Source organism: Phyllostomus discolor, chromosome X (genome assembly GCF_004126475.2).
Source record: "Phyllostomus discolor isolate MPI-MPIP mPhyDis1 chromosome X, mPhyDis1.pri.v3, whole genome shotgun sequence".
NCBI lineage: Eukaryota > Metazoa > Chordata > Mammalia > Chiroptera > Phyllostomidae > Phyllostomus > Phyllostomus discolor.
This window is the reverse complement of record NC_050198.1, coordinates 221,590-235,499: the sequence shown is the minus strand read 5'-3', so window position 1 is coordinate 235,499 and position 13,910 is coordinate 221,590. Positions and strand designations below refer to the sequence as shown.

The following is a 13,910-nucleotide window of genomic DNA, read 5'->3' as shown; positions in this document are numbered from 1 at the left end:
TTTTTATTTCCTTATCTTTACCCTGGAGACAGCATCAAAGATCAGGCTTTTGCCTAAAGCAGTCCTGACAAGACCCCCTTCGAGCCCTGCAACAATGCCTGAAAGTCAAGCTGGTTACAACAGTTCAGCGGGGCAAATACAAATTCAGGAGCTGCCTTGGGTGCAGGCATCAGTTTTGCCCTGGCCCTTGACAATAATTACCACTGAAGAACGCTGCGCATCCATCTGGAAGGAGGCGACATCAGATCACGCAGGGGTCACTAGTACTGTGAAATGTCCCACTTGATTTAAATCAAGACTTTGTACTTCCAGCCCTTTGGGTAGTAGTTTAAATGAATCCAGCAACTAATAAATGGCCAATCTAGGACCATGAACATAATTCAGATTAAAGCAGCTGAACTCTTCTGGGGTCACCTAGCACATCTTGGGAAAAAGCTGGCACCATCTCCCTGACTCGCTTGTTCTTTCTAGATCCTGTGTGTGGAAAATCCCATCCAAATTCACTCTTTGCCACTGTAGGTTTCTGGCATTCTGGAGACAAAGACTTCTCTGGTTCCTGGTCCGGTTTCACAACTACCTTGGATCCAATGCCCCAAGAAATCCTGGGGATGACGCAGGCCCACAGGATGAGCTGGGCTGTCAGCTACAGGCAAGGAAGGCACACAGCAATAGAATAATCAAAAACGCGCGCTGGCTTAAGACATGCCTGCCCTGGCTGAAAGCCGGGGGAGATGAAAGGCCCTGCACATAAGGACCCCTTGCCAGCACTAACTTATCAGCATCTGTGTTTGTTTAAAATATGTAAAGCGAGAGCAAAAGAGAGAGTGAGAGAGAGCGAGGGAGAGTGATTTTGTTTTCGCATAGAACATTCGGAGCCAATTTCAGCACCCAAATCTTCACAGGAAAACCTCATGGGGCTCCATGAGGTGCGAGCGGGTGTTAGGAGCAGAATTTCCTGCCAGAACTGCAAATTCCAATGGTAACTGACATTGGATGATTATTTTAGAGGGAAAAAGAAACTGCTATGCACTTGAGACGACATGGATGATCACAGTAGTATTTATGCCAAGTGCTGGGAATTCAAGTACAATATATACATGGGCTTCAGGGTTTTGCAAAGTGGGTTCTCCTGACCAACAGCAGCCCTTCGGGGCTTGTTAGAAATATACATTTGACGCACCCCCCACCCCAGACCTGCCCTGGGGCCCAGCACTCTGGGGTCCACTTGGAGGTTTAATCCTTGAGGATTCTGATGCACACTCAAGTTTGTGAACCACTGAGTTCCTTTAAAAGTCACGGCAAAAATAATCTCTAGCCTTAACCATCTGTTTATTTGTTCCCTATTGATTGCCCTTCCCAAGGGCAAGACACCCCCTGCCCAGCTGTTGTCAAAGCTAGGAGGACACCTGTCCTGTTGGCTAGGAGTTCTCTGGGTCGATGTGCAAATCCAGCTGCTTGCAGAGCCCTGTGCTGCTGTTTATACAACAGTGGGACGAAGGCTGAATGAGTAAGGACAGCTCACTTGGTTATTCTCTGGCATCCAACCCAGGGTCACTCAATGGCAATGCTAGTGACGCTTAGGGCCCGATGATTCTTTGTTGCAATGGGGGTTGTGCTGTGCATTATAAGGTCCTGAGCAGTATCCCTGACCTCCATCCACCAGATGCCGGGAGCACCCCTTCCCCACAGTTGTGGCAACCCAACTCTCGGGGTGGGGAGGAGGCAAAATCAGCCAAGTGGGGAAGTGCTGGATTAAACTGGAGTGTGCTGGCTCTGGAAATGTAACCTATGTCAGGGAGTAAAGCCTCTGGAGCCTATAAAGGCCTAAATTATACTTAGGAGACCAATGTCTCCGCAACCCACCCCCCACACCTCCTAGCCCCAGCCCATAAAGGAGTGAACTGGGCAGACAACCAGAGACTCTAGGCTACCCTGACCAAGCCGAGCTCTTCCTCCTACCAAGCTTCACAGGTCATGGAATTGGGGGTACACCTCTGAGCCCAAAGAATGGTCCCAGGGGCATTTCACTGCTCATGCCATCATGACCCTTTGAGCTTTGCAGTGCTGCCTGCCTGGTTTATATAAACACACAAAGCAAAAGGAATGCTGCTGCCGCAGAGACAATACCACGGGACTGCTAAGTCTCTCAGCTCTCCCATAACGTTTGTGCTGAACACATGGACTTGTTTTGACCGCACTGACAAAGTAGGGAACAAGCTCAGCATAACAGAACTTCACATTTGCTTCTGGTGATTTCATCCATGAGGTACTCCAGGTGAGTGCAGACAACTGCACCCAGCTGGGCCCCAGGGCACAGGAATACACAAAAATGCTCGAGAGCTGTAGCCCTTACAACACTCAGGTCCACGAGCCAACCTCGGGGTCTCTCAAGGTGATGTGACCTATTTATTGTCATATTGCTATATTTCTTAATCATTTAATGTGTCTAAAATGGTACTGCCATTTTTATTACCTTTCCATCTTTCTTTTTTAATGTGTCACTGACGAAGTTTTTGAGTATTGTGCCCCTAACTCTATTTTTTTCTCACAAGCCCTGTGCTTCTCATTGCCCAGTTTTGCATATGACCAGCACCATGAGTGTAAGGCAGGTATATGTCACATCACAGCAGAACAGGCTGTGCCTTCTCCTTGAGCCAGGCTTCACCTGGGTAGTACAAAAGCAGCCCCAAGCTCTTTCCTTTGCCTCCTTCCCTTTTTGGCTCAACCTACAGCCTCAGGCCAGATAGCAGTCCCACCTGGAAGCTTTTCCAGCCTTCCTGGGCTGCACTAGTCCCTGTGTTAAGTTCCCACAGCTCCCAGTCATTGTCTTCTCAACGTACCCACAACAACATCCCACCATCCTCGACCAAGTGCTGGTCCTTGAGGGCCCTAAGGACCAAGACCACCTCTCGTTCATCTTGTTCTCCCAAGTCTGGCCACAGTACACATTCCATCAACACTAGTCCAGCCACTCACCCACTGCGTGTCACCAGGCATTGCCGGAGCCCCAGTTTCCGGAAGATATCTACCACCGTCTCCATGGGCGTGTGGTCCGTGACTGTGAAAGGACTGAGGTTTAGGACACGGCGCAGCTTCAGGGGTTGCGGGCTGTTGGCCGGCAGCTCAGGGGGCTCCTCCGTGAAGTACATGATGGAATTGCTCACGATGCCCTCCTGCCTCTGTCTGGCATTCTCTAGAATGAATGGGCGAGCAGAAGGATGAGCCACACCAAAATCCCTTGCTTAGCAACTGTCCCGACCCCAGAACCACAGGAACACACATCCTCCCACCACCCGCATCCTAGAATCCCACAGAAAAGGGGTTCAGAGGGAAAACTCCACATCGTTAATGAAGGGCTTCAGCCAACCATCTATGAAATCAGCCATTGCTGGGCTAGAGTCCCTTTGCTATGACCCCAACCATTCACTGCCAACATCTTAAAACATAGGCCTGACCATGAATGCTCCTTTGGGGGAATGCATTGCTTCCCCTGAACTCCAGGGCACCCAGAAGGCCCAGAGCCCTCCACCCTCACCTTTCCAGCACTTCTTCACCTCATACCATGGGCTGAAGTTTGACATGACAAGAGACCTCATTTAGCTACTTAGTGACCTTAATACATCGGTTTGTTTGTTTGTTTTTTCCACAAACTAACTCACAGTTGGCCCAAATGGTATTTTGAGTCCAGAAAGGAACAAGAAATGAACAGGGCCATCCCAGGCTCACAGCCCAGAAATGTAGCTCAATCCCAAATAGGATCCTTGGAACCAAAGAAATACCCCTAGAAAAGTCGCATCTCCCTCCCCTTAGATCTCCATTCTTAAAAGGGGGCCATTTTGAGGATTTCTCCGAGAAATAGAGTAAAACTGTTATGGTAACAATTAGCCTATTTCTATCTATAGGCAAGGCCATGTAAAAGAGAGCTGAAGAAAAGTGGGGTAACAGGAACTCATTAGAATACAGCTTTCTGCAGCACTAGAAACCCAGGCTATTTTAAGTCACACATGAAACAAATCCATCGGTCTCAAGATATTTCTCCAAGGCAATTTTCCTTCTGTTGGAATGTTAATCTTTCTTTTGGTTCATGGGAAAAGGTTAGGAAAATTGTACAGTGAGGCTTGCCTTCAAATGAATCCTGGTTTTTATAATATAGTTCTTGCTTTCTCAAAGACTACAATTCACCTATACTGTTCGAACTGCCTGCTCTACGGCCATTAACTGCATAGAGTACTCTAATGGAGAACTGGCAGCATTAGGGGGTCAGGCGAGTTGGAAAAAGGGTCTCTGTTTAAAAGAGAAACAAGGGGCCCACTGGGCAAATGCCTGCACATTATTTGGGTCAGGTTAAATCTAGTCACCTCACATGGGATATGATTCATCCACAAATGCCAGATGACATTGAGGCACAACGCATTTTCAAATGGAGATGCTACATGACGCACACCACCCACTTCTTTCCTAAATCAAGATGGTTCTGTCCTGAGCACTCAGGTGGGAGGCAAGAGTCAACACGTACCTACTGGCTCATTTTCATACACCAATTGATTCACCAAAACTCCCACATAACGAGAATCCCATCTCTTTCAATAATCAGGTTGAAATTAGAAATGGATCAATCCACACACCTCAATCAAGGACTGATCACATGAATTTGCTGAATCCCTTATAAAATCAAATGCAACTTAGTACCCTGTCAGTCCACTTGTTGAAATACATGAGCTTCCATTTCCTTGGCTATCTACTGTTTGGGTTAGAAGCCCGATTCTAACAACAGCTAGTTCATTAAATTCTTGCTTACCAGTGCATTCCCAGTGCCTGGAGGATGCCTAGCATACAGCAGACACCAAATACATATTTGCCAAATGCATGCATGAACCAATCCATCAACAAGTGAGTGAAGAGTGAGTAAGCCCACTAAATGTTGGACTTGGCTTTGCCTGTCATGTAGAACAGAGCCTATTGCACGTAGGAGGCATTAGGAATGAAAGCCCATGAGCTAGTCAATGCTGGACAAGGAATAAAAGGCAGCAGGTGGGGTTAGAGCCGGAGGTCTGAGCTATGCTCCTTGCTATTCCAAAAGCACCAGCTGCTGCTCTCTCCAGACGAGCTCTGCTAGGCCACTTCAGAACTCTGTTAGAAAGACACGTTCAAGCTTTGAACTCTGGGGGTGGAGATCCTATGCACAGGCCAAAAGCTGGTGAACAGAAGAAGAACCAGCAAGAAAGCTCCACACATCTCTCCATGAGGGTGACCAATCCACTCTCAGTTTGAACAAGAAATCTTCATTAGTCACCCAAATGCCTGCAACACATTTGAACATGTAAGTTCACAGAGGGTCACCCTTGAATTCTAGCTCCTAGAAGTGTTGGGGCACATGGTGGATACGCAAGAAATATTTCCTGTGTGAAAGGTTACACTGACTCCTCTCCCAGGGAAAGATCTCATGCTGTAAGAGACTCCCACACCCCAAACACTCGTGGGAGCCTGTGTTAGAAAATGATCCCCCGAAAACACCCAATGTTTACACATGTGAAAGACAAGAAGGAAATGCACCAAATATTAACCATGGCCTTCTATGGCTTTGAGAATGCGGAGGCCCTTTTCTGCTTGCTATTTACTTCTGACTTCCCCAATATTCTCTAAGTATGTATTACTTTCACTTTAAAAATGCGGTAAACTTCATTTTTAATTGTTTTAAAAATCAAGTAGTTAAGCTGTTTTTAACAAGGAGGTTTATTGTACATTGTACCAGAACTGGTATTAATGACCATGGCTTCCGAAAAATGATGTACATTTTAGGAGCACCTGCTAAGGTCATTTGACTTGACATTCCACTTTCTAGCAGCAATATGATCATAATGCCAGGTTCAGGGAGGGTAAGAAAGTGTTGATAAAGTGAATTTCACAAACTATGATAAGCCAAAAAATTGTAAAAGACTAGAAATAATCACATATTCAGTAAGCTATTACAATGACTTTAGAGCAATGGTTCTTGACTGGGAGCAATCTTTCCTACCCTCAGGGGACATTTAGTAATATCTGCAGATACTTTGGGTTGTCATAACTGGGGGATGGGCTTCCTACTCACATCTACTGAGTCGAAAACAGAGATTTTGCTCAACACCCTACAGTGTGCAGGCCAACCCCTCTCAATAAAGAATAATCCAACCCCAAATATCACCAGTTTTAAGGTCAAGAAACTCGAATTTAATTATGTTTTTAGGGTAGTAACACTCCATCCTCCTCATTAAAAATGTTTCCACAAGAACACATGTAATTAACGAGAAAGATTAAAATGGAAAATAGGAAGCAACTAGAGTGGTAGTCGGTACAAAAATGATGTGATAACAAAGTAAAAAGTATTTAGCAAAGAAAGCAGATTATTTCATGATGTTATAGCTCACTAAGGCATAGAGAAGCCCCTCCCTATATATGTTTTAGTCCCCAGCAGAAAGAACCAGATAACACCCACTGTTCTCCTGGCAAAAAACCTCTTGACTTCTAAACGGCCCTTCTAACAGATCTGCCATTTATGTTCTTATTCAGTCCTGGACGTAGATCCCTTTCTGCAAGTAAGCATCTTCCACATGCTGCAGAATCATCATTAAATCATCCACCAGACAAAAAAAATCAGAGTTCCCTTAACTCCTGCCCATAACTCTAACTTTCCATCCCTTTAATCATCTTTGTGGCTTCCCACTGAGTCCTCTCTCAACCAGTACTCACTTAATTGCGGAACTCAAGACTCAGAAGAGCCTGAGCCCTGCTGAGCAAGAAAAGAGCTTCATATTTGCAAATGGCACTGAGGGATAAAGTCCCATTTACCAGGAATTTGAACAGTGGTCCCATATGGCCCTGTATGCTAGTGTGTAATAGTGAAGAGGGCCACGCTTCCAAGATGGTGCCAGTGATGTATTCTCTAACAGAGACGACAGCCATGGTTGTCACATGAACAGCTGCTACAATTTTTAACATGACCTATAAGAAAAATCCTGATTTGCCTATTTTACCATTCTTTTCTTATCCAGACTATCTCAGATCTATTCTACAATTTTTGCTCCTAATTCCCCTGAAAGCAGAATCTGCATGGGATCATTACTAACTAAATGCTAATGTCATATTTCCATATTCACAAAAGGGTATATATAATTTTGCTAATATAGGTCACACATTTCTCCACCAGAATACAGAGAGTCTTCCATTTCCACAGACCAGGAAAACAGCTTTTCTGATTGCTCAGAATGAAACACTCCTTGCCTTTCCACAAACCATGTAAATAGCAGCTTCTATACTATCCTTGGTCTGATTGAAAGCATATAGGTATTATTTACACTGTGTGTTGCCTCTTCAGACATTCCAAACATAGCTTCGAGGGGAGCACTCAGTTGGCAAGCTTAAATTTCTTCTCTAACTGGTTGATGACAATTGCTGCTTCCCACTTGATTACAGTAATGGCTTTCAGCAAAATTAGTAAACTGTCTCTTAGCAGGTGTGCCTGCAGCTACACAACAGGTAATGGATTCTATGACATTTATTACTTTATTTTCTTAATTTCAACCTTTGCTTAAAGGATTTTAGGGATTGAATACATTTTTTAAAGGTTGCTGATTACATTATTTTAGAACAAACCCAACCTTCCTATACAGCTTTTTAAATTTTTGTTTTTCTATAAGATGATATTTATGGATAAAAGGCACCTACCTGTTAAGCAACAGGACCTATAAGAGAAGCCTCCTTACTGAGCACTTAAGCACAAATGTGCTATCATGTCTAAAATAGACAATCAGGTATTGCTCTGTGACAGGTAAATATGTTTGAGCAATAACCTAAAATTACAGGATATAGTTTATCTAAATTTATTTTACAAAGCCTTCAATGAACACACTTTAAAGATAGCTCCAAAGCTATTTAACATGTGAAGAGATTTGGGAATTCAAAGGGAGAGCCTGAGAGATAGTTAACAAAGGGTAGGGTGAAACAAAGGGTTGTCCAGTGGGGTGTTCTGCCTTCATACCCAGGTGAGTCCCACTGACAAATTTCATCAACACTCTGAAAGAGGGAATATATAGTAAAATCATTGGCTGCACACCTCGGCCGCACCACGGGCCCCAGCCTATGGTGAGATACTGGGATGGTGTACAGGTCACAGGGCAGGCACATGAGCAGGATGGCATTTGTGATTGTCATGCATTGCAGACACACTCGGGTGCTCCCTGCCCTGCTGTATCAGGAGGTCCATTGGGACTCCCATGGAGCGAGCCCCCCCGAGGCTCACTGCTCCTCCTGGCTGGGGCCTCCAACCATTCACACCCAGGCTTTGCTCTTTGGAACCCTTCTCTTCCTATTCCCCCTCTAATGCAATCATTGCTAGAATGATGGGGCACACAGGCGTGCTTGTCTGAGCCACCTGTCTTCAGGACACCCCACCTGGGCATGGGCCCCTCCCTCCTCTTCCATCTCAACAGCCTACCCCCCAGCCCAGCTGATTTTAGTTAGCACACGAGGAGGGAAAACATCACACAGAACTGACATGACTTCTGCTCATTAACCCACTTGGGCCTCAAACTAGTGGAATGGGACATAATGTCATAAAATGAAGTAAAAGGCTTGTGTGGACCCAAGGGAGGCACCCAAGGCAAACAGCATACCACCTCAGTAGTTAGCCTGCCTGAAAGTCTGTCTGACAGCAGCTCAGCCCAGGCCAGCCCTGCCTTCCCATAGCTTCCTTCTCAGCTTTGCCCTATAGTGAATTCCATAAAAGGCAGCCACTGATGCTTGCCTCCTAGCAGGACTGAGGCCCAGGTAGCTGCTTGCAAACATGGTGGTCATCTTCCAGCTAAGCATGCCCTCTCAAGACACTTCTCCTTACTTTGTGACGTGGGAACCAGCAGCACAGCATTACTGGGGAGCTTGGCAGAAATGCAGAGTCTTGGGCCCCACTGCAGATCTACTGAGTCAGAATCTGTACTTCAGCCAGATCCCCAGGTGACACAAATATACATTCAAGTATGGGATCCCCTGGCTGAAAAGCCCTCTGACCTTTGTACATTCTCTCCACCTTCTTTGGGAATATGAGGGGTACAGAGGCTGCCATTTGCCTCTGAGTAGCACGAGAGCCTCCTTCTCTTTACTCACTTATGGCAAGAATCAGTTCCCTCCTCTGGGCAAATCCAATGAGGCGCTCAGAGTCCCTGGAGACCACCACAGGGAAGCCGTTGTAGTCGGTCTCTTTAATGAGCGTCTCCACATCCTCCACGGTCATGCTGTCCTGGGTGAGCACAGACAGGGGTGGCTCTCCCCGCCGAGGCCGCATGACATCAGTGGCCAGGGTGCGGTGAGTGAACTCATCCTTCACATCCAGAAATGGGTACCCGTTTAAGTGGATGTGGGCCTCATAGATGCCTTCTTTCCCAAAGGCATCAGCCACCCACTTGCTGGTCACAGCTGCCGCCATCAGGGGTACAATGTACTCTAGACCACCCGTTAATTCAAACATGATGACCACCAACGACACCGTCATCCTGGTAACTCCACCTGTAAGTGAAGAGAGGAGTGAAATTCTGAAACTCAACCCCAGACACTCAGGAGGACAGGAATTGTGGAAGCTGTCAAGTTGGTTGTCGTAAATTCTCCTGACAGGGGAGTATGTAAGGAGACAGCCCCATCCTGTCTCTTCTAAGGAGACAGTTCCACATGTGGCCCATGTTCAGACCTCTGGAACTGCCACCAGGCTCTGTTAAATGAAGCCTTGCATCAGGGAGCCATGAGTCACATCTGACTGGACAACTTGGTTCTCTAGTCACCTAGGACCACATGCCTTGCTTTTTGGTAAGTGGATCCTATATGGGCTATGCAAGTTTCTGACTAAGCAAGCATGAAACCTGGACCCCATAAGCTGGAAAACTGTAGAGACTCTTATGGGCTACAGGCTGGAGAGGGACCCACCCTTGTGTCCTTTGGTATTCCAAGAGAGAATCCATACCAACTCCTAATCTTCCAATGAGCTTCAACTGGGGTTTGTTGACCTCAGCACTAAGAAACATTTGGGACCAGATCATTCTTTGTTGTGGGGGCTGTTCTGTGCACTACAAGATGTTTAGCATGATACATGGCCCCCACCCACTAGGTATAAATAGGACTTCTAACCCCAGGTGTGACAGCCAAAAATGTCTCCTCTATTGTCCAGTGTTTCTGAGAGGCACAGTAGCCCCCAGTTCAAAACCACTGTTCTAGACGGTACCGCTGCCAGATGATAGAGACTCCATCAGCATCCATGAATCCCTGAATGATGACTAAGTGGAGAGAAACCGTCTGCTAACTCACACTATACACCCACACACAAGAAATGATTCTCCTTATTTGTAGCGGTTATGATCTATAAAGTCACCACAAACACTGAATTACCAAATTCTGAATCACTGCCGTAGGGGAAACATAAGGTTAGGGTTCTGTGAGCCTCTGATCACAACATTCTTGTCAAAATCAATACAAAACTTTATGCAGAGACTTTGTGTTTCTCTTCAGAGCCATCTTAGTTAATATAGGTGGCTGATTCTTTAATGCTGAACTCAACAGCCAACAGCACTGTGCAATGTGTGCCTGAAGGAAGCTTCTGTAGCGCGTGTATTTTCTCCTTAAGGCAATCCCAGGCTTCTCACCCTGAGAACCTCAGACAGCACCTCGGTGCTATGCTTGGAGGCCATTGTAAACAGCAAATCATTAACAAGACGTGCAAAAGTGCAAAACATATGGCAGGCACTGACTAGACCATTAGAAGGGCATTTGTGTACAATCTGAGAGCTGAACCAAGAGGGTAGACCTTCAACTTGGTCAGCCTCCAATGAGGACAGACACGTGTGTTGGATAACTCCAATTTTCCACTGCTCTGTGACTGTCCAAGAGTGACTGTGAAAGCCCCACAGATATTGATTTAGGGATTATAAGCAAATGTTAGCAAGTTGACAAATTCCCAATTATGGATACCACGAATAATGGGGACCAACTGCCTATCACGGACCAGATGTAAGCCTGGGTGTGTTGAGCCACTGAGATTTAGGGGCTTATTTGTCACAGCAGCATGACCTCTCTGTGAGTATTCATGTGTTCCTTGTGACCAGTCCTCTAACCGAGATCAGCCTTTGCATGTGGTCCGTCTCAACTTTCCTTGGATCTCTCACCCCCACCTCATCCCACCTCTGGCTGTACCTAGGCAAGCTGCCGCTCCCACCATTGCGTAAAGTCCTGGGGTGACACAGTCTGCTCCAGGCCTGCACCAGTTCCTGAAGATGATCCAGTCGTGGTGATGGTAAGCCAGCTGTTCCACGCCAATTCCCACCATCCTGCCCGCCATGGCTCCCACAGCCATGCTGGGGATGAAGAGGCCTGACGGGATCTCCAGGGAGAACACACAGAAAAGAAGCATGAGGCAAGGTGTCCGGATTCCCACCTCCTCACCCCCAGTATACACTATGCCCCCTCAACACGCTTGCATTTTGCTTCAGTCCTCAAAGGAGGTGCAGCCCTTCAAAGTAGGTCACTTGGGAAAAGGTGGGACAAGCGATTGCTCCTCCTTAGTCAGCCCTATCTACCGTGACTTGGAGAGAATGCAATTTTACACTTTCATTTGCTGGACTTCAAAAGCCGGCCTGGTCTGCCTGCTGTGGATTAAAGAATGATAAGCCCCACTGCAAACAGCATTCAGAGCAAGCATCTGTCACTTGAGATACTCACCACTTTCTTGCTCCCCTTGCGTGTCCTCCAAATTGGCTTTTAAAATTAAATGTCAAGCCACAGCATGAAAATGGAAAAGAAGGGCCCGCGACTGTTCACAGGTAGAATAAAGAAGCTGAAAGCAGCAGTGCAGCTGCCTGGATCTTCTAAAAAGCTTTCAGCGGCTTACTGCCCTCTTGAATACAGAGTAGTCAAACACCTTTCAGGGGCAGGGGGCAGGGCCCTTTTCCTGACAAAGCCCATTTTCCAAAAAGTGCAGTGAATGTTTTCAAGCCAGGTTAGAGGTAGCAAACACATAGACTATGTGAACTAAAAGATCTTGGTAATAGTGTGCTTTCTATTTTGCTGTGTGAAAATACATTCTAATGTGTCTAGTGATCAGACATGCACTACGGGGAACACACATGAAGACTGCACATGAATGCAACGCTGAGTGGGAGCTGCATTTATGCCCAGCCCGGATTGTCATCAATCTCAGGAAGCAGGTGGATCTTTAACCACATTCGAGGTAAGTCCGGATCCTTGAGTGTGATTTCTAGAATGTGGGACACTCCTCAGGAAATTATTCCTTTCCGAGCTGCCCCTTATCCCACGGCCACTTAATCCCCTGTAACTTCCAAGTCAACTTCTCCCAGTAGGCACCAGAAGATGTGGCCGGTGTCTTCCTGTCACACAAAAATAAATCCCTTTGCTAGGAGAGGATGGATCAGAAACAGTCAGTTGTTTAAGAAAGTCCATCCAACCTTGTTCTCAGGGCAAAAATTCGGGTTTGTGTTTGGGCATTACACACTCAATGTAAACTCTATACGTGGTTCCTAACACTTTTTAAAAAGAAGCAAATGAAAAAACAGCACACAACAAGCAATGGTGACGGAAAACGATGGGGGTTCTGGAGGAGTCTCGATGTTCTGCTCCTGGTGCTGGATGCTGGTTACACAGGCGTGTGTTGTTCCTAGATGTTCACCAAGCTGTACACATCTCTATCTGATTACTGTGCTCTGAGCCTCGGCTTTTTCACTTGCAAAATGCGATGAAAACCTCTACTTCATACGCTTGCTGTTCATTGAAAGCATAGTTTCTTAGTGATTAAAAGAATGTCCAGTGCCCATCACAAGACAACATTCAATAAAAGTCAATTCCCCCTTTCCTCCCATCACAATTTTATTTTAGCAAATCGGGTACTATCCCCAGAAGGACATGGGTGCCCCCCACCCCGCCACATCTTCCTCCCCCTTCATTTACCTTCATGCCAAAGGTAAATATGGTAATGACGATTTTGAAGATCAGCGCCAGGGCCAGCTGCCACATGGCTGTGTATACCCCGAGCCCGGCCGGCCGGTCAGGAATGTCATCCACAGGCCGGGTCATGTTGGGGTCGTTGATATAGTCACAGAGCTGCGAGGACTCAAGGGCCCCACAGTCATTGAACAGCTCAGAGATGAGCTCGCTCGTGCTCTTGCGTGTGTAGGGGTTGGGGTAGGCGATGATGGCTGTGATGGCAGTCACCACAATGACCTCCAGCACCGGGTACTTCCCCAGCTTGGTGGTTTTGCGCCTCCTGCACCAGGCGATGTTGCAGCGGATAAAGAGGGTTCCCCACAAGCCCCCAAAGACCCCCAGCAGGATGAAGGGGAAGAGCTCGGCCATGTACCAGGGCGTGTGATATTCCACATAAAAGAGAACAAGGCGGCTGTTCCCAAAGGGATTGATGGATCGCAGCGTGAAGGCCGCCACCAGGGCCGCAAAAAAGGACCTCCACAAGGTCTTCAGGGGAAAGTAGTAACTAACCTGGGACAAACAAGGAGAAAATTAAAGACGGGCCAAAGATGGGCAGAACTCACTTCCTCAGTCTAGGTTTAATTATAACCCAAAAGCACCAACAAAGATATTTAGAGGACTCTGTGACTCTGTCTAAAAGTGGAGTGGATACCAGTCAAGGTGTTTTTGAGCTATGTTTAAGAGAAATAAAAATATTGAATCATAATTCTGTTTATGCCACAGAGACCCTTCTAGAAGCAAATAAACCTCTGAATTTGACTCTACAGACAACAGACTAGACCAAGGGTTGGAAAACCCTAGCCCAGCAGATGTAGCTGAATGCCACATGGGTTAAGAATGAATTTTACAAGTTTAAATGGTTCATGGGGAGTATTTCGTGACATGTGAAATATTCAAAAGAA

General features: G+C 46.4%; 1 protein-coding gene across 4 annotated transcripts in view; it reads right to left on the bottom strand.

Moving 5' to 3' along the window:
* Positions 1-13,910, bottom strand: part of CLCN4 (chloride voltage-gated channel 4) — a 55,215-nt gene that overhangs the window by 6,203 nt on the left and 35,102 nt on the right. For all 4 annotated transcript variants that reach the window (XM_028522271.2, XM_028522272.2, XM_036016286.1 and 1 more), the window contains 4 exons: positions 12,973-13,518; positions 11,206-11,392; positions 9,136-9,534; positions 2,977-3,193 (listed from right to left, as the gene is read on the bottom strand). In XM_028522271.2, coding sequence (XP_028378072.1) covers positions 2,977-3,193; positions 9,136-9,534; positions 11,206-11,392; positions 12,973-13,518 — 1,349 coding nt within the window. The remainder of the gene's footprint in view (positions 1-2,976; positions 3,194-9,135; positions 9,535-11,205; positions 11,393-12,972; positions 13,519-13,910) is intronic.